This window comes from Raphanus sativus, chromosome 6 (assembly GCF_000801105.2).
Source record: "Raphanus sativus cultivar WK10039 chromosome 6, ASM80110v3, whole genome shotgun sequence".
Taxonomy (NCBI): Eukaryota; Viridiplantae; Streptophyta; class Magnoliopsida; order Brassicales; family Brassicaceae; genus Raphanus; species Raphanus sativus.
In genome coordinates this window covers 20,637,766-20,657,971 of record NC_079516.1, presented here as the reverse complement: position 1 = coordinate 20,657,971, position 20,206 = coordinate 20,637,766, and the positions used below count along the sequence as shown (strand labels likewise).

Genomic DNA, 20,206 nt, shown 5'->3' with positions numbered 1-20,206 from the left:
GAGAGAGAGAGAGAGAGAGAGAGAGAGAGAGAGAGAGAGAGAGAGAGAGAGACAGAGACAGAGACAGAGAGAGAGAGAGCGAGAGAGATGTCGAAATTACCTGAATGGAGACAATCGGAGGAGCAACGATGTGGAGGAGCTAACTATGTTCTTCTTCTTTTCTCAAAACCCCAAAAAAGGAAAACAATCTTCTTCGCGAGAGAGATAGATAATTAGGGTTTGTAATGTTTTTTAATTCGGGTCATGGGTTGGTTGTGGTTAATTTAATCGGGTTTTTATTCTCTAACCGGGTCATAATCGGGTAGTTTTTGGTTTAAATAGGTTAGTCATTGGTTAAGTTTAGTTTAGGAAACACTAACCAACTTTAAACCACTATCTGTTGGGATTAGTTCGATTTTCAAAGTTTAGAGGAAAACGAGTTTCGAACTTTTCTCGTATGTGGAAATAGGTTGTTATACTTTGGTGGTGTGCAATTGAAACGAGGTCGAAACTTTGTGTACATTTATTACTATGTCATAATTATGGTGGGGAAATATGTCGTCTTCCCTTGTTTTTGAGTTCGTGTGTGTGATCAGCATCAATCAACTCAAAGCATATAGTATGTGTTTTAAATCATTACTGGATTCTGAACCATCATTTCTTTCTAAAATGGATATATTTTTTGTTTTAGTTGCTTTTGAAATTTTAATTTTTATATTTAAATTTTTCTTATAATCATATTGTGTTTCATATTAGTATAATTTGATAAAATAATCTCTTAAGTTAATGAAATATATATTTAGACATAATATTTATCAATAGATCATGTGTTAAGTTAGTGTGTTTCACATTTAAAACCATGTTAAGGTAGATGGACTTTACACTTAAAACTAACTAATGATAAGAGGAGTGATCCATCTATCTTATATATTGCTAAGGATTCTTTCCAATATCCGATGTGAAACATTTGTCTCTAATACGCCCATTCAAATGATGGTTCTTTTAGCATCAATCTCGGAATGTTCGGGTAGGATCGATGGGCCGACTTTTGGGCTAGATAGATAATGGATCGGGTTGGACTGTGTGGATCGGACTCTGATATAATGTTAAACTAGATGGGCTTCCAACCTAAAACCAATTGGTGATAAGAAGGTTGACTCATCTATCTTATATATTGTTAAGGATCAATTCCAATATCCGATGTGGATCTTGTCCCTGATATGCCCCCTCGAAATAATAGCTCTTTGAGCGTTAATCTCGGAATGTTTGGACAAAAATCGATAGTAAATCAGGTTAGACTACGTGGATCGGACTCTGATGCCATGTTAAATTAGATAGGATTCACACTTAAAACCAATTGACTTTAAGTACGAAGTCCATCTAGCTTAACATCATATTTCTTTTTAATATAATAATATTAACATATTTTACATAAACATTCAACTAGATACAACTAGAACTCAACCATCCGATGATGCTAACCAGAGAAAAGAAACTGAAATTCACAAATTTTCTTGTTCAAATTAATTGTTAATATAATATTAAATCCGTTATCCTCTTCTGTTCCACATATATCTTCATTTTGTCATCATTCATTCAATAAAAATCCAAAATATTCTTATGTTTTTCGTAGTGCTTCCGCTAGGGCTTTACATAAATAATCATATTTTTTTATTGAAATAATTAAACGTATAAATAACTGTTTAGTGTTTACACTTGAATAAGGTAGATAAAGATGTCTGAACATGGATTAGAGAAAAACGTGTAACGGAAATTTTTGCTGTTTGGTTTTTCATGTTCTTTTAACCCTGGAGTTTTCATGTTTAGGCCCTTTAGGGTTACTTAGAAATTGTGTGTAACGGAATTTATGGTTAGTTTTTGAATGAGATAAAACAACCAGAAACTATTAACACCATTTCCAGAATTTTGTTGAAGTTATAATATATGGTAAATACAAAAAAACGCCAATTCGATTTGGTTCAAAGTTTTTCAGTATTTTAAAAAAAATTCTTAGTCAAAGTTTACCTATATACATTTTGTGTCCTTCTAATTCACAATCTTAATTACTTTAACACTTTCCATGAAACTACCTTTGTAGGCATTAACTTTTTTTGTTAATTACTTATATTTTCATCTAACTACATTTTAAGCATAAATAAAATAAACAATCATTCAATATTTTTGTCTATATTTTCACTTGTTTTTGATGATAAAATATTAAATGATAGAACAATTATGATATCTCGAGTCAATCCAAAACCCACCGTCCCTTATATAACCAATCAATGTCAATAAACTAAGTAAATAAAGTACCAAAAATTATCCAAAATAAATCCATCGTATTTTTTTGGAAGAAAAAAAAATTGTTTGGTTAAAAATTACCATTCATTAGCAGGGCTACAAAATGAGAAGAAAAAAGCAAGGAATTCCTGATTATTAGAGTTGTGAAATTGGTATAGGCAAATTCAGATCATGTGGTTTTAAAATCTCAGAAAATACAATTTGATTGAAAATAAATAATAGAAGCCAAATCCATTCGAAGGGGTTTCAAATTCGAATTACGTAGTTCGAAATAACAAAAGTGAAATGAACATAGGCGATATAATACAAATTCAATTGTTTGAAGAAACAAGAAATTAGTTTTCTTACTTTAAGCCTCTTATAAAAGAAAAATTCCTTACATTTTGACAGATACGTACTGTTTTTTTTTTTTCGCTGACAGACAGATACGTACTGTATGCAATGTTTTTGCTATTTTCTTGTATTTTTCTCTGTTGTTTTACGTTTTATTTCCCATTAATTATGAATGATGCACACCAAAGGGTAGGTAAAGGGGCTTATATATAACGTGAGAGCAACTTTGTTATTCTCATTTAACCTAGATCAACCCTAAGAACTCTCTCTATATTTCTCTGTCTCTAATCATAATCATATCACCAATATCAACATGTCCTCCTCGAACAAAAATTGGCCTAGCATGTTCAAATCCAAACCCCTTAACAATCAGCATCATCATCGTGACATGGATACTTCCTTTTCCTCGGGTATCTATCTAATATATTTTGTTGTTTCCATGTAAATCATACATCACTTATATGACTGACTATAGAAACAAGCTATATGATCTTATGTGTATATAATAATATATATATATATAATATATATATATATATATATATATATATATGTTAAGACATGCATGATGATTTGTAAATGGATCTGTGAATCAGATCGTGTACCAGATCCTAAACCAAGATGGAATCCTAAACCGGAGCAGATTCGGATACTCCGAATCAATTTTCAATTCGGGTATTGTGAATCCACCTAGAGAAGAGATTCAAAGAATCCGGATCCGACTTCAGGAATATGGTCAATCGGAGATGCAAATGTTTTTTACTGGTTTCAGAACCGGAAATCACGGGCAAAACACAAGCTTCGTGTTCTTAAGAAAAACCCTAAAATGCTTGGTTGTAATCCAAACAAGACCAGGAAGGACAAAATCATTACTCCTAGTCCTAGTGTTGATACTACTGATCCTTGTTTTGGTTTGGTTAACCATGAAACTGGTTTATTTCCGAGTCAAAACAATGAGTTGGTAATAACTGAACCGGCCAGTTTTTTATATCCGGATGATAATAATCCAAGCTTTGGCCAATCAGGGTTTGGTTTTGGTGATTTTTGTTGTGCGGCCGGTGGTATCTGAAGAGAGGATTGAGTTCGCCGCCGCTAATAACGGCGTTAATATGAACATTCCGGAGATCAACTTTGAAGGCGGTGAAAATGGTTCTTTCCCTAGTTCGGTTTTCTGCAACTGTTCCATCAACCGTCAATCAGTCACAAGGTAATCAATCAGTTCCTAAAATCTAAACACACACACACACACACATATATACAATATATATCTTTATTATAGACATGTAATGAATCTTCCTTAAGACTTTCACTTGAGAACATAATAGAATAATAACCATGGTAAATTTATATTTCCTTCTGATGTTGTTTTGTAGCCTTACCTAAAGTCTAATGTGATTGGACATCCTCCTGATTTCACTTATTTTATAGATGTTAAAATAAGTGTAAAGAACACATGCCGTTTAAAAGAAGGTTTCCCCAATAAACGTAGGATTTAATAATTGAACAACATTTATATTTATCTAAGGATGCTTATATTGTTATATGTATTATATATATATATATATATATATATATATATATATATGATATGGTATAAGTAAATAATTAATTATCTACGGATCCTAATTAATCTTCTTCTTCTTTTTTGACTGAATTTTTTTTTTTTGACCGAGTAACGCATGCATACGTGTTTTATGGAAATGACGTTTTGGTCTTTTAGATTTGACCGCTTACAGTTAATTTCCAAAAACTCCCTTGGGGAAATTTCTTATATATTATCCAAGCATATTTTTCTGTCGATAGGGTAAATTTCTTCTATTTCTCTACACAAATGTTCTAAAACGTGTTCTATTAACTTATAATTACGATGAGAAATAAGATTCATGGTTTTTTGTTTGTGCACGGGAATATGCAGTATTATTCGGTGGTGGTGATGTAGGAGATTATCTATTCCGGAGAGATTGACGGTGTTCATCAACGACATGCCTTTCGAAATTGAGGGAGGATCATTCAACGTTAGAGAGGCATTTGGAAGCAACGCTATGTTGATAAACTCGTTTGGACAACCTATTCTTACCGATGAATTTGGAGTTACCTTTCAACCTCTCCACAATGGTGCTATTTATTATCTTGTGAGTTTTAATTGTGATTAAAAAAAGTTTTGAAAAAATTTAAACGGTTTAAGTCTTTGTTTATTTTTCAGTCTAAAATTTTGCTCAAACATTTGTGTTTGATTTTGCAGCTTTAGAAAATGATATTGAAGACCTGCGGTTTTATGGATGAATATCTAATAAATAAGGGGATTTCTTCAATTTGTTTAATTTTCTTGTTTTTTTGAAACTTCGGAAAAGATTTTAAGTAAAAAAATGAATATTTTGTTACAACTTACTTAATGTTTGTTTCCAACGATATCAAGTTAATGTGTTGTGCAATTCTATTTATTTTGTTCTCAAATTTTTTTTATTTGATATTATTTTGTGATGTAATGTATATTAACTAATGATGGAAAAATAGATGAGGACTCATTGGATCTTTCAAAGATGAATATGATTATTTATTTTCTATTTCGAAGTCTCAAAACTGCAAGGTAACTAAATAAATTGAAGAAATCTTCTTATTATATTAGATATTCATCCATAAAACCTAAAAGTCTTCAATTCTCATTTTCTAAAATTGCAAAAATCAAACACAAACGCTTGAGCAAGTTTTAATTAGAAAAAAAACTCAACCAGTTAAATTTTGAATAATTTTGTTAAATCACAATAAAAATTCAAAAGATAATAATATTCACTGTTTTGGAGAGGTTGAAAAAGTAACTTCAAATCGTCGGTAAAAAATAGATTGTCCCGAACAATGTTATCAAAAAATGGTGTTGCTTTCCAAAAAGCTTTTTTGATGTTAAATAATCATGCTGTTCTAATCCTAGTGTTCTTGCTTAAGAACTAATCGAACCAAAGAGAGAGAGAGATCGGATGCTTTGTTTGTGAAAGAATGAGATATCTTATTCCATGAGTAATGAGTTCCTTATATAGGATTACATAGCTTGTAGACCAAGTCTAATAACTTGGAGTAGGGAACAAGTAACTTGGAGTAGGGAACAAGTAATTTGGAGTAGGGAACAAGTAAATCTAGAACATTCATACTAGACATCACACAATATTCATAACACTTCCCCTTGATGTCCATTATGCTGCAAGATGCTATCTCGTTAAAAACCGAAATTGTAATGCCATAACCGTCTAGAGTTTGTAATGCGTTTGGAATACTGCCTCGTTAAAACCTTTCCATGGTAAACCCAAAAACCCAATGTGGTAAAAACGGGAAGCCATGGATAGGAAAAAGAGTACAGCCGCATTACTTCCCCTGAAGTGAACATCACTGAAGGCTTCTCAGTGATCGCATACCAATCTGCTGCATAAGCTTCCTGAGCGTGCATGTTGGTAATGCCTTAGTGAAGAGGTCGGCTGAGTTCTCGCTTGATCTGACTTGGAGTACCTTGACCTCTCCTTCCTTCTGTAGATCATGGGTGAAGAAGAACTTGGGGAGAACGTGCTTAGTCTTGTCACCCTTGATGTATCCATCCTTGAGCTGAGCTATGCAGGCCGCATTGTCTTCATAAAGAATGGTCGGCTCGTCTTTACCATCCGTGATTCCACATGCTGTCCGAATATGGTGTGTCATGAGTCTCAACCAGACACACTCTCTACTTGCTTCATGGATCGCCAATATCTCCGAGTGATTGGATGATGTGGCTGATATAGTCTGCTTGACTGATCTCCATGAAATGGCCGTGCCTCCATATGTGAAAACATAGCCGGTCTGGGACTTAGCACTGTGTGGGTCGGACTGGTAACCTGCATCAGCAAAACCAACCAAATCTTCTTTGTTTTGGTTAGCATAAAATAAACCTACATCCTTAGTTCCTTGTAGGTATCTTAGAATGTGTTTGATCCCATTCCAATGCCTCATGGTCGGACATGAACTGAATCTGGACAATAGGCTCACAGCAAAACAGATGTCCGGCCTAGTATGTGTAGTCAAGTACATCAAGGCGCCAATAGCACTGAGGTAAGGATACTCTGGACCAAGGACCTCTTCATCCTCAGCCTTAGGTCTAAACGGATCAGTGTCTAGACCAAGGGATCTTACAACCATGGGACTACTAAGTGGATGACACTTATCCATGTTGAACCTTTTAAGAACTTTTTCAGTATAGGTCTTTTGATGCACAAGGATTCCATCTTTAAGATGTTCAATCTGTAGTCCCAAGCAAAACTTGGTTTTTCCCAAATCTTTCATCTCAAATTCTTTCTTGAGATACTCAACTGTTTGGGAAATCTCTTTGGCCGTTCCAAGTATGTTTAGATCATCAACATACACGGCTATGATCACATAGCCTTGGCCGGATTTCTTAATGAATATACATGGGCTTACTTGATCATTCTTGTAGCCTTCTTTCAGTAAGTACTCACTCAATCTGTTGTACCACATACGACCAGATTGTTTCAATCCGTACAAAGCTTTGTTAAGCTTGATGCAATGCTGTTCTCGAGAACCTTTAGCATCCTTAGGTATTTCAATACCATCTGGTACTTTCATGTATATATCATTGTCCAGTGGTCCATAAAGATATGCGGTTACTACATCCATTAACCGTAAATCAAGATTTTCTCTTATGGCCAGACTTATAAGGAATCTGAATGTTGTTGCATCCACCACGGGAGAATAAGTCTCCTCATAATCGATTCCTGGTCTCTGTGAGAATCCTTGTGCAACAAGTCGGGCCTTATACCTCACGACTTCACCATTCTCATTTCTCTTTCTCACAAAGACCCATTTGTAACCCACTGGTTTTAGATTGTGTGGTGTTAGGAGTATTGGTCCAAAAACACCTCTCTTCTTGAAAGAGTTTAACTCCACGTTTATGGCTTCTTTCCACTTAAGCCAATCTTTTCTTTGCATGCATTCATAAATGGACGTGGGTTCTAGATCCTCATCATTTTCAATGATCTCAAGTGCTACATGATATGCAAATAAATCATCCATGTCGACATGTTTTCTGTTCCATTGTTTTCCAGACATGACATAGTTTATTGAGATCTCTTCATTGTCAGGTGGTTCAGAACCCTGAGTTTTGGCGTCCCAAATCTCATTAGGCCCCTTAGCAACCGTGCCAATGTTCATGTCTGAGGATGCTGGTACGCCCGGCCCATGTCCGGACGTTGGTTCGTCCATGTCCCGGTCCTTTTGGACGGACAGATCGACCACATCGACCAGCTCCTTCATCCCCTCGCCCACGGTCTGTTTAGCACCTTTCTTACTTATGCGGGGGTTCTTATCTTTGGAACCAATTGGTCTACCACGTTTCAGACGTGTCTTAGACTCTGTAGCAACTTGATTTTGTCCCTTTTGGACATTAATTCTTATTGGTGCATTAGCAGCTGGTATATATGACTTGGTCATTCTATTTGGGTCAGCAAAGGAATCTGGCAATTTATTAGCTAGCTCTTGAAGATGTATAATCTTCTGAACTTCAAGATCACAGACTTGAGTTCGAGGATCTTGCCATGCTTGGGATGTATGATTCCATGTAATTTCTTTTACCAGCTTGCTATTATTTCCTCCCAATGTTGGATACTCAGATTCCACAAAATGGCAATCTGCATACCTGGCCTTAAATAAATCACCCGTGGTTGGCTCGAGGTATTTTATAATTGAGGGAGAATCATATCCAACATATATTCCCATCCTTCTCTGAGCTCCCATCTTTGTTCTTTGTGGTGGAGCTATTGGATAATAAACAGCACATCCAAAAGTCTTAAGATGGGAGATGTCTGGCTCTCGACCCATGAGGAGCTGGGATGGTGAATATCTATGTTCACTAGATGGTCTGATGCGTATTAATTCCGCAGCATGCAATACTGCATGTCCCCAAGCTGTGACTGGAAGATTACTTTTCATGAGTAAAGGTCTAGCAATCATCTGAATCCTTTTGATAAAGGACTCGGCTAGGCCGTTCTGTGTATGGACATGTGCCACGGAATGTTCAACTGTCACCCCCATGGACATACAGTACTCATAAAAGGCTTGGGAAGTGAATTCACCAGCATTATCAAGACGTATAGTCTTCAAAGGAAAGTCTGGAAAGTGTGCTTTCAATCTGATGATTTGAGCAAGAAGTCTAGCTAAGGCTAGATTCCGTGTGGATAATAGGCACACATGGGACCATCTTGTGGACGCATCAATGAGTACCATGAAGTACCTAAACGTCCCACTTGGTGGGTGTATTGGTCCACAGATGTCACCTTGTATTCTTTCCAGAAAACCTATGGTTTCCTTTGTCACTTTGACTGGTGATGGTCGGACTTGGAGTTTTCCTTGTGCACAAGGTACACATGTATGGATCTTAGGAACAACTCGTCTACCTTTAAGGTTATGACCATTAGAATTTAGAATAAGTCTACGCATCATAGATGTTCCTGGATGCCCTAGCCGGTCGTGCCACAAAGCAAAGTTCTCCTTGAACTCTTTGCTTATTGTTATAGCATTGGCTTCGACCGCACTGATCTGAGCATGGTAAAGACCAGTGGATACAGCTGGTATCATTTCCAAGACCTTCTTATGGTCTTGGTCGAGCTCAAAGATGTTTAAGAACTCTTTGGCTCCTTCTCCACTCGTTTGAATATGAAGACCATTCTTGCGAATGTCTTTAAAGCTCAACAGGCTTCTTTTAGAGTTTGGAGAATACAATGCTTCATCTATTTCTAGATGTGTCCCATTTGGTAACAAGACATAAGCTTGGCCGTGGCCTTTGATTAGTGATGATACACCAGCTATTGTGCTCACATTGGCATCTTTCAATGTTAGATTAACAAAGAATTTCTTATCTTTAAGAATCGTGTGGCTTGTCCCACTATCAACCACAAGTGTGTCCATACTTCCTTTCATTCTAGACAATAAAATATAATCTGAATCATTCATATTATTATTGAAAATGAAAGTAAACATAGTTTATTCTTAAAATAAAACATAGAATGCAAAAGCACTTAAAAAAAAAAATTCTCAAAGCCTAAAAACACCAAAAGCATTCAAACACAAATCGTTTGATGCATCACATTATTCGACTGGATCATCATTCAGCATAGTGAGTATGTCTGAAGTCTCAAAGTCCATGAGGTCGTCCTTGTCATGATCAAAATCGTCCTCACCATCCTTGTACACCATGTGTGCTTCCGGATTCTTGCCCTTAAGACTCTCTTGATAGAGGTCGACCAGATGCTTGGCTGTGCGGCAATTCTTTGCCCAATGATTCATCATTCCGCATCTATGGCAAGGTGAGCTTGCAGGATTTTGTGGCTTCGAAGAAGTCCCATTGCCTCTGCCTTTACCTTGTCCATTATTGGACTGGTTTGGACGGTCATAAGGGGTGCTACGCCCTTTGCTGTTGCCACCTTGTCCACGTCCTCGCCCATGACCTTTACGGCCACGTCCTCTTCCATATGAGGATCCGCGGCCCTTATGGTCATACCGGACATGGTTGGCTTCAGCACCATCATTAGGCTCATTTGAGGTATGATTTGCCTCAGGGACAGGCTTAGATCCAGGTGGTCTAAGCTCACTGTTCTTCAAGAGCAGCTCGTTGTTCTGTTCTGCAAGCAATAGACATGAGATGAGCTCACTATAGGTCTTAAAACCTTTCTGTCTGTATTGTTGCTGAAGCAACATATTGCTTGAGGACATTGTCTGGAAAGTCTTTTCCAACAACTGCTTATCAGTTACAGTCTCGCCACATAGCCTCAGTTTTGAGACTATCTTAAATAAGGCTGAGTTGTACTCATTCACAGACTTAAAGTCTTGAATCCTGAGATGAATCCACTCATAAGTGGCACCCGGAAGAATCAAGGTCTTCTGGTGATCATATCTCATCTGAAGCTCTTTCCATAACTCATATGGATCACTCACTGTGAGGTATTGAGCTTTCAAACTCTCCTCAATGTGATGACGGATGATCATGAGGGTCTGAGAGTTCTCTTTCTTAGTAGCTTCGTTCTGAGGAACGATGCAATGCTCTAGGCCTTTGGCTCCAAGAGAAATCTCAACATCTAGTGCCCATTGTAGGTAATTGTCACCCCTCACACTTAGAGGTGCAAAATCCAAATTTGCGATTTTGGCCATCTGAAACAAAGATCAGGGTGTTTTAGGTCTTTAGAAAATTTTATTTTCTTATAATTCATCCATCAACTTGGTTTAAAATAAGATGGATGAGAGCATGGTCTTAGTCGTACCTAGGGTACACTTCATTGACTCATGCAGCTTGTGGGCTAGCTGTACTGGAAGGTACTTCATCGACCAATACGGCCTGTGGTCTAGTCGTACCGGAAGGTACTCATCATCGACCATGGTCTATCATTGACCTTATTGTCTAGCCATACTAAGTAGTATGGATCATTGACTAAAAATTCAAGATCTAACCACACAATGGTGTGGATCATTGATCAAAAATGTGGAAACATAAGACTAATTTTGTTGTAGACATATAGCGTATCATCCTTTAATAAGGGGTATCACTTGTTGTCTTATACAAAATGAAAGTCATGTTATCACATGCTTAAAAAAAAATTTCTTATGATTTAAATTTCCTTTTAATCTGATATTAACTTTAAGGATTAGATTTTAAAGATTTAAATCAGATTTTAAGTTTTGGTTAAACATAGACTTTATGTTTTGATTTAGACATATAGCGTGTCATCCTTAGAAGGGGTATCGCTTGTTGTCTATTACAAAACTAAAGTTATGAGGGATTTTAGGGTTTTGAGATCCGAAATTTTAGGGTTTAGGTTTAGAATTTCGGATCTGATCAAATATGATCTAATAGAGTTTATAAGATTTTATAAAATCGATTTATATGTTTTTAAACAAGAACTGGATCAACTTTTAAAATCGGATTCAAAAATAAGAAAGATGAAACCGAAAATAAACTTGAGTTGCAAGTAAAAATTAGGGTTTTGAGATCTAACCTTTTACTTTGCCGATTCTTCTCCTTGGTTCCTTTCTTAGAAACCTTAATCAATCAAACAAAGAAAAGGATTCAAAGTATGATTAGTTTAAGATCTAAGAAACAACTGAATGTAAAAGATCTTAGAGAGAGAAGTGGTTGGCGGCGGCTAGGGTTTATGATGGTCTCCGAGTTGGTTGATCTTGAGCAAGATCGTGCTGATAACGTGTTCTAATCCTAGTGTTCTTGCTTAAGAACTAATCGAACCAAAGAGAGAGAGAGAGAGATCGGATGCTTTGTTTGTGAAAGAATGAGATATCTTATTCCATGAGTAATGAGATCCTTATATAGGATTACATAGCTTGTAGACCAAGTCTAATAACTTGGAGTAGGGAACAAGTAACTTGGAGTAGGGAACAAGTAAATCTAGAACATTTCATACTAGACATCACACAATATTCATAACACATGCCCCAATTTCGAAAGGCATGTCAATGATGACCACCGTCAATCTCACTGGAGAAAGATATTCTTCAATATCCTCACCACAGGATAGTATTACATATCTGGTGGATAGAATCTATCTTATTAAAACAGAAACATTACAACTTTTTCTAGGTGGATTTTAAAGTTGGACCTTATGCAATTAATGTTATATTAATCTATTTATTATTAGACATGCCTTTTTAGAAATAATTAATATCAACCATTACCCTAGTTTTTCACTTCTTACCTTATTATTATATCCACTACGTATGTTTCGTTATATTGCATATATTTTACTATAAGCTAGATACATCCACTAGCATATTATACTATAAGATAAATTATTAATAATACATCTACTAGCATATAATACTATACGACAGATTACTAATAATACAATATATTATATGTATTCATTAACTTGCATCTATCAATATTAGCAATACTATAAAGACGACTATACTTTAAACCTATAAACCATGATATACTAATTTATAACAAAAATGATATTACTGTTACAAATTAATTTTTATAAAAATTATTTATAGCAGCAATTTGTTATATAAGATAAATTTAATCAAGACCCAAATTTTTTTTTTCCTGTTCAGAAAAAATAAACCTACGAATATATACCATTAAGTTAGCAAAAAAATTTCCGAATAAATAGTAAATCTCACCAACCCAAAAATGAATTAAAAATATAACAAAAGATATTATGTTTGAAATTTAGCTCATTGGATCGGGTATAAATCTGTTCATTTCAGGTATGAGTTCTTCGAGTTCTCAACATTTGGATCTAAGTAGGTATTTGATTTTTTTTTGTCCGGGTCAATTTTTTTTGGTTCCAGATCATTCTAACTTTTTTTATTTATAAATCTTAAATAATATACAACATGTATATAAAATATGTGAATCAAAAGATAAATCCGCGCAGGCGCGCGGATCATGATCTAGTTGGGCTTTAAAACAACTTACGTCGACTGGCTAACATTGAGAACAAACATTAACTAAGCTGTAACAAAGTTCCAATTTTTAATTAAATCTTTATAAAAGTTTCAAATACGCAAGGTAATTAAATAAATTGAAGAAATACCTTTATTATATTAGATTATCATCTGTAAAACCACAAGTCTTCAATCGTCATTTTCTAAAGCTGCAAAATCAAACACAAAATACTTGAGAAAAATTTTAAACAGAGAAAAAAATAGACTCAAACCGTTAAAATTTTGAATAATTTTGTTCATCAGAATGAAAACTCACAAGATAATGAAAACATCGTTTTGGAGAGGTATTGAAAAGTAACTCCAAATTCATCGGTAAGAATATTTGTCCAAAAGAGTTCGCTAACATGGTGTTGTTTCCAAAAGCCTCTTTGACGTTGAATAATCCTGCAGTGCCGGTCCGGACTAATACGGCGCCTAAAGCGAACTAGAAAAAATATTGCCCTTAACTAGAATTTGTTACTATATAATCATTTTTAAAATTTGAAAACATTCTATATCTTTGATCATAACTCATAAGACATAAAAACACTAACAATCCTACAACAAAAAGAAGAAATATATAAAATATAGAAAAATAAAATACAACATATATGATATAACATATTAATTTTAGTTTTCTGTATTTTTACAGTTTTAATGTATATCACCTTAAGCTAATTTCATATTTTGAGTTTTTTTTTTAATATAGAAAACTTGCAAAAGATATAAAAATAGTTACGAATGAAAAACTAAATTTACATAGAAAATTAGAAGAGAAGAATGACTAATATACAGTTTTGTAATAGAGAATCTAAAGATTAACAAAAAAAATAAAAAAAACTGTCAATTGCTAAGATAAAAAAAATAATAATTAGTTTTGTTTGATCCTCTTGTTTATTTTATATCTGTAATATAACGAAATAAGTTGTTAAAAGTAATCAGTTTTTTTTGGCTATAATCATTATCAAAAACGAAAATTTAGTTATTGTTTACTTTTGTAACTTTATAATTTGTATCATATAATTTAATACATATATAAATGAAACATACATTTGTTAGAAGGAAACAAAACTAATTAGCCAGGTAGATAAAAGGAAATTAAAGTTGTTAGAAAAGGTATTAAAATCTTTGATTATTAAATATTTTTATTTGTTGCCATTATTAAAAAGAAAAAGAAAATAAAACAGAATAGAGGAAATTCGAACACGTCCCTTGCACATAAAAGAACACTAGACACAAACCACTACACTAAAGAGTATTTTGTAATTTGGCGCCCCTTATAACATAAATAATTTTGGCGCTTAAAGCCCTGGTTTTATGGGCTTTAGCCCAGGGCAGGCCCTGAATCCTGTCGCAACTTCGAAAAGATTGTTGTTGATGAACACGATCATATAATAGGTAAAATGTTTAATTCTATAATACGTTTCAGTTTTCAATCCAACTTGAAAGTATTCAAATTGAAGAGAAAAGTTGTTAGTTAAGGTAAGCAAATAAGGTGGGTTTTAGAACCTAGTGAGTAAAAACGATTAATAAACAATAATCTTAATTCAATCAATTTATTAAGCAAAAATAAGTGATAAGGAAGGTTTAAAGATTAAACTTATGGGATTAGATAATGGATTAAAAATTAATAGGTTCTAACTTAAGATGCTAAACCAATCATCAAATAACAAGCTTCTTCAACTTAAGATGACACAAGTAAATCAATTTATTTCATGATATCAATTCATAAGCTAATCATGCATTTATCATCAATTTCCATTGGTTAATTACACTCAAACATACACTAAAAGCAAGTCCAAATAGTTATTAAATATTCATAACATCAACTCTCATTAGTTAAACATGTAAGCAAGTTTATGTTTAAAAAACATGTAAACAAGTCTAAGTAGTTATTAAATATTCATAACATCAACACCTATTGGTTAAACATGTAAGCAAGTTTAGTTTTAAAAAAACATGTAAACAGAGGAAACTCATTCATGTATTTTATCAAACACTTCCCAGACAAGAAATAACCTAAGATATAGGTTAATATTAACTTAGTCTGTTTGATCTAGCATCAAATACATCTCATGTGTAAACAAACAATGTCAAAACACTTCAGTCGGTGGTTAATGTGGTTGATATAAAAGAGTTACATACAAATTTGAGAAGCGTTTACGTTTCCAAGAAAAAAATAATGCCGTCATATTTAACTACTCGATATAGATATGTTTAAGTATGGAGATGCATTTAGAAGAATAAAAATATTCGAGGAGAAATTAATTATAAAAAGATGAAGATGGTGCATAAGGATGAGTTGGCTAGAATTGTCGGAGATGGTGTTGTTTATAGTTCTTTCAATCGGATGCTAAAAGACTCAATAACTTTCAAATGTATTAGGATCCACACGGAATTGAGTAAATAGGTAAAGGCTGTATCTGTTTACCAATTGAACAAAAGTAAAAAAAAAAACGCATCTTAGTCGCTGAGTCTTGTTTTGTTATATATATAGTTATAAAGTAGGGTAGTTCTCTGATGAGCTTGAACACTTAGCTCATTTGCGTGCATCGACTTTCTTCGCGTCTCTCGCTACAATAAACGTGAGACATTAAAAAATATCAGAAACAATAAGGAGAAGACTGTCTTTTTTTCCAAAACCCAATGATGTTTTATTTTACCTGCTTTTTCCTCTTCTCGCTTCTTGGCAGCTTCTTCTCTCTGTTGACGAATCAGAGCCAAACGATCTGTACACACACACGCACACAAGGGATAAGATAATTAATAAGCTCATCAGGTAACGAAGAAAGAGAACAAGAGGTTCATTGTTGTTTTTACCCAAATCCTTTCTTGCTTGCTCGGTTTTGCCTTGCTCCTGCAACTTCATGTATCGCTCATGAGCTCGCTGCTTCTCTAGCTCCTCCCTGCAGAAGACCATATATGATGGAACTGTTTTAAGAAACTACTCATTAACACATGTTTGTAAGAGATTTAAATGTTCAGTATTAGCAACAAACCTTTCACGCCTTGAGAGTTCAGTGGTTTTACTTGCCTAATAAACAGAGAGAGAGAAAAACACAACGTTACTAACACAAACATAGTTTATATATATGGAGAGATCCACATAAAGTAGAGATTACTCAAGAGAAAATTACATCAAGGTCTCTTGCTTTCAAGGTCTTTGGCTTAGCTCTGTTAGGGTTATCAACTTCGATTAGAGCTTCATGTCCTTTCTTCTTCACCTGATATTATTAATATACCAAAATTAAATATGAATTGCCATAATAGATGAACATAAGATTATAAAGGCTTTCCACTCACATCAGATTCATCTTCGGATTCTTCTTCAGATTCCTCAGACTCCTCTTCGATATCTTCTTCGTACTCTGCTTCTTTCTGATAATGTCATCAAAAAATGCAAAAATCATTCACCACTACACACTTAAACAAACAAACGTATAAAACTTGTACGAAAAAACTGCCAAAGTACCTGCTTGAATGACCGAGGACGTGCAGCAGAAGTGCCCGCAACTGCACAACACACCAAAAAAAAAAAACAATCTTGAAATATTAAATCCCTAGAAAATAAACCGAAAATTCACCGAAAACTGGACCAGATCACACTAAATTGAACACTTCTGAAGATCATCAGAATCAGATATTTTACACATGACTCTCTCAAACGCGCAAAAAAAAACACAAAAATAGTGAATCGAAAACATCAAATTTAACAACTAAAATAATGGAAAGGACTAAGACATGGCAGCTTCCAATAGAGTTGAACCAAGTAAACGTGATACAAAAAGCAGAGTGACAGTTAAGAACTTAACCAAACTCTATCTATTATGTATCCAATGATTATCTTAACTCGTATAAATCATCTACAGAGCAGAAGAAATCAAGAAATTAGGGCAAATATTATATGTTTTACACAAATTCAAGACAAAATTCTTACGTATTTCAGCAGCGCTAGAGAATCGGCGTTGGCCTGTAGGTTTCCCCTTGAACTTGCCTCTTCCCATCGTCTCCCCCCACAAAAACTCAAATTCCGCAAGAGAATGAGATCAAAAATTGGTAAAAAAAAAAGGGAAACAGAGAATCGGATTCCTGAGACGCAAGAGACTATTCAAAAGCGAATAAGAATTAGTGGAGGAGAACGGTCACACACAGCACAACGAGACGAAAACCCTAAAGGCACCTGTCGCTTTTTGTGGATTCTCTGTTTATGTATTGATTGAGGTTGCTACTCTGTGTTATGGTCTACTTCAAGATCTTGTTAATATATAGATCCAACGGTTATTATCTCGTTTTGTAATACTGTAATAAACATTTTTTTTCCTTTTAATTACCATTTATTTAAAATATGTTATATTGCTATATTTCAAAAATATTGACAAAAATAAAATCTTATTACATAAATTTTAATTACACTGATATAATAACTATTAGTCATTGCCATATTTCAAAAACTCTGTTAAAAATATGATCTAAAAAATAAGAAAATTTACTTTAAATTAATATAGAGAAATACCTTAGTTAAACACTAAAAAAGTTTCGTGTCACAAATATATATTTTAATAATTAAAATGATCAAAATGTTTTATTAAACAGGTAAATATATAATTATACTCATTGAGTTAACTAATATAGATTGTGATTGGGGATTAAGTTTTCAAGGCTTTAAGGACTTTACGATTACTTAAAGTTTCTAAAGCCAATAGTTTTACCAATCAGACTTTATAGCTTTCCTAAAATCTCTCAAAGCCCCTAAAATCACTCGAAGTCCGACTTTTTTTTTCCCAAATTGAAATATATTAAAAACTGGCCGAAGCCCAAATTCATACATAAAAATTCCAAACAGCAAGACACATGAAAATAACAAAATACAAGATAAATGGGCCAAGGTCCAAAGGGATTGAACCCCACCGACAGCCCAGACTCGTTTACGCCCCGAGTCTCGAGACCACCTTGAAACCGCGACCGTCGAAGAGACCTCCGCCGGGAAAGGTTACACCATTGCAGAACCGTCGATTCACCGGCCGCACCGCGCGCGTACACCTACGCCGCATCCCACTACTTCACCGTAACTTCTTCTTCCGGGGGAAAGCCTCAATCGATCCTAGAGAATCGAGATTTCGTCCCTCAACCTTAACGCCCTGAAGCTACCTCACATCAATCCATCAGAGAACCGTCGGAACCGTCGGAGAGCATCATCACTCTTCTCGAGCACTCATCCAACCACCGCCTCCATCTCATGGTAACCCTAACTCCACCGTCTCCAAAAGACGGAGACTCAAACCAACCACCCTTACTTTCACCGAGCCAAAATAAACACGAATCGCCTTCATAGCCAAAGACCCCAGAGCCGGCGACGCAGATCTGAAGAAGCCTCCACCTCCCGATGCTTAGACGGCTGCGACAGATCTGAATAAGCATCCATCCCCCGGAACTTTAACGGCGACAACAGAGCTGTCGGAGCCTCTGTGTCCCGAATCTATATGAGACTCTAGCTTTAGAGTCCAAACCCAAAAAGAAGAAAAGGAGATCTCTCCCACTCAAACCAAAGACGAAAAAATAATAAGGAAGAAGCTGAAATCTATGGCATGACCGACCGGACCGACGGTGGCTAAAGGAGCCCACACCACCGGCCGGAGGGATGAAACGCGGCGGCCTTCCCCTCTCTTTCTCTCTCTGCGTTTTTTTTTTCTCTCTGAAGGGGGATGGATTGTGTTTTGCTCAAAGTCCAACTTTTTCTTTTTTGTTCACGTTTGTTTGATTTTTTTTTTAAAAGCCAGAATCTGAAGCTTTAGAACATATTTTTATTTACAGCCACTAAAGCAACAGCCTCATTTTTCTAAAGTCAATATTTCTAAGGTTTTAACCGCCAACAGTCCTAAACAATATATCTTAGAGTTTAGAGTTAAGGGATAGAGATTTAGGATTGACGTTTAAAATAAAAAATAAATATTCAAAATTTGAAAATGAAAAAAATAAAAATAGTTTCAAAAGGTATTTTCGAATTTCAAAAAGAAAATTAAAAAAAAACTTCAAAAAAGCTATAAAATATTTGAATTTGAAAATATATAATCTGAAACTATATAAAAAAATTATTCTTTTATTTATTTTATTTATTTATTTGTATTTATATATCTAGGATATAAAGATATTTTCTCCTATTAAATGAAATATTTTTGTAATTTTCTTCCATATAGTTTATTTTGTGACAAAAGCAAAAAAAATGAATATTTATAAAAAAATGAATATTTGCTTACCGAAAATGATACTCTTTTAACATATAAGTAAATTTATAACACATGTTACAAATAGTTTGATGCTATATTACAGTTCTAAAAAGTCATATCATATTTTTTCAAAAAGATTATGATGATCAGCAAAATTTAAAATTTTACTTTTCAATTAAAAAAATTTTTTGATCGAAAAAACAAAAAATATAAAAATAGTAATATCAAAAAATTTATTATAGTAAAATAATATCATTTTTAAAATTATTGTCGATGCTAGAGTAGAAAAACTTTAGTTCATATATAAAACTATAAATTATATAAATTGACATGTGGTGACATATAAATCATTTTATATGATATAAAGATTTGTTTTAACAATATATTTTTAAAAAAATATTAATTTTATAATAGACACGAATGTAAAGGGATATTGTTCTTGTTCGATTTACCTGCGGCAAGAAATAAGTATGGATATGAGTTCGTACTTTCAAGTTCATTTACATATTCAAGAAATAAGTTCTATCAATGAACTGCAACTTCTCTTAAAAAGTAATCTAGATCCTTCAATAAATCTGAATGCCCATAGTTAATAAAAAAACGGCTCTCAACCGGAATTTTCTTTTAAAAAGAACTGAACATGGAATGCTCTCGTTACAAATAAGAAGAAAGAGTAAACTGATCACGGGTTGGTGCACAAAAAAAAAATACTTATCATGGGTTTTTGATATTATTTATGGTTAATTTGTGAACTAGCCATATATCACGTGTAAATTAGGTAACTAGTTTTAATTTTGACATAATATAGTGTCAGATATTTAATACACAATTCATCTGGTTATGCCCTTTCTCTTAATATGTTACCAGTTATTATATACTATGTGACATGGCGTTACGAAAATCAT

At 34.1% G+C, this 20,206-nt stretch overlaps 4 protein-coding genes across 4 annotated transcripts in view; 1 reads left to right on the top strand and 3 right to left on the bottom strand.

The window, feature by feature from the left end:
• LOC108808082 (uncharacterized) overlaps window positions 1-634 on the bottom strand; it is a 2,496-nt gene extending 1,862 nt beyond the window's left edge. Inside the window, exon 1 of the mRNA XM_018580281.1 lies at window positions 620-634. Coding sequence (XP_018435783.1) covers window positions 620-634 — 15 coding nt within the window. The remainder of the gene's footprint in view (window positions 1-619) is intronic.
• A 2,290-nt stretch (window positions 635-2,924) lies between these two features.
• LOC108808083 (WUSCHEL-related homeobox 8) lies at window positions 2,925-4,861 on the top strand. Its single transcript, XM_056987058.1, is given in 9 exon segments — window positions 2,925-3,023; window positions 3,210-3,268; window positions 3,270-3,351; window positions 3,354-3,661; window positions 3,663-3,782; window positions 3,784-3,823; window positions 4,517-4,561; window positions 4,564-4,745; window positions 4,856-4,861. Coding segments are annotated over 9 exon segments (939 nt in total). The 5' UTR covers window positions 2,925-2,926.
• Window positions 4,862-9,687: 4,826 nt separating this feature from the next.
• Window positions 9,688-11,937, bottom strand: LOC130496430 (uncharacterized). The gene is made up of 2 exons (XM_056988495.1): window positions 11,631-11,937; window positions 9,688-10,788 (listed from the first exon to the last, which is right to left on the bottom strand). Exon 2 carries the CDS (start codon window positions 10,786-10,788, stop codon window positions 9,730-9,732), a length of 1,059 nt encoding a protein of 352 aa, XP_056844475.1. The 5' UTR covers window positions 11,631-11,937; the 3' UTR covers window positions 9,688-9,729.
• Window positions 11,938-15,423: 3,486 nt separating this feature from the next.
• LOC108806935 (uncharacterized) lies at window positions 15,424-17,269 on the bottom strand. Its single transcript, XM_018579151.2, has 8 exons — window positions 17,015-17,269; window positions 16,550-16,590; window positions 16,381-16,455; window positions 16,215-16,301; window positions 16,077-16,111; window positions 15,898-15,983; window positions 15,741-15,806; window positions 15,424-15,651 (listed from the first exon to the last, which is right to left on the bottom strand). Exons 1-8 carry the CDS (start codon window positions 17,079-17,081, stop codon window positions 15,617-15,619), a joined length of 492 nt encoding a protein of 163 aa, XP_018434653.1. The 5' UTR covers window positions 17,082-17,269; the 3' UTR covers window positions 15,424-15,616.
• Between the last annotated feature and the right edge of the window lie 2,937 nt (window positions 17,270-20,206).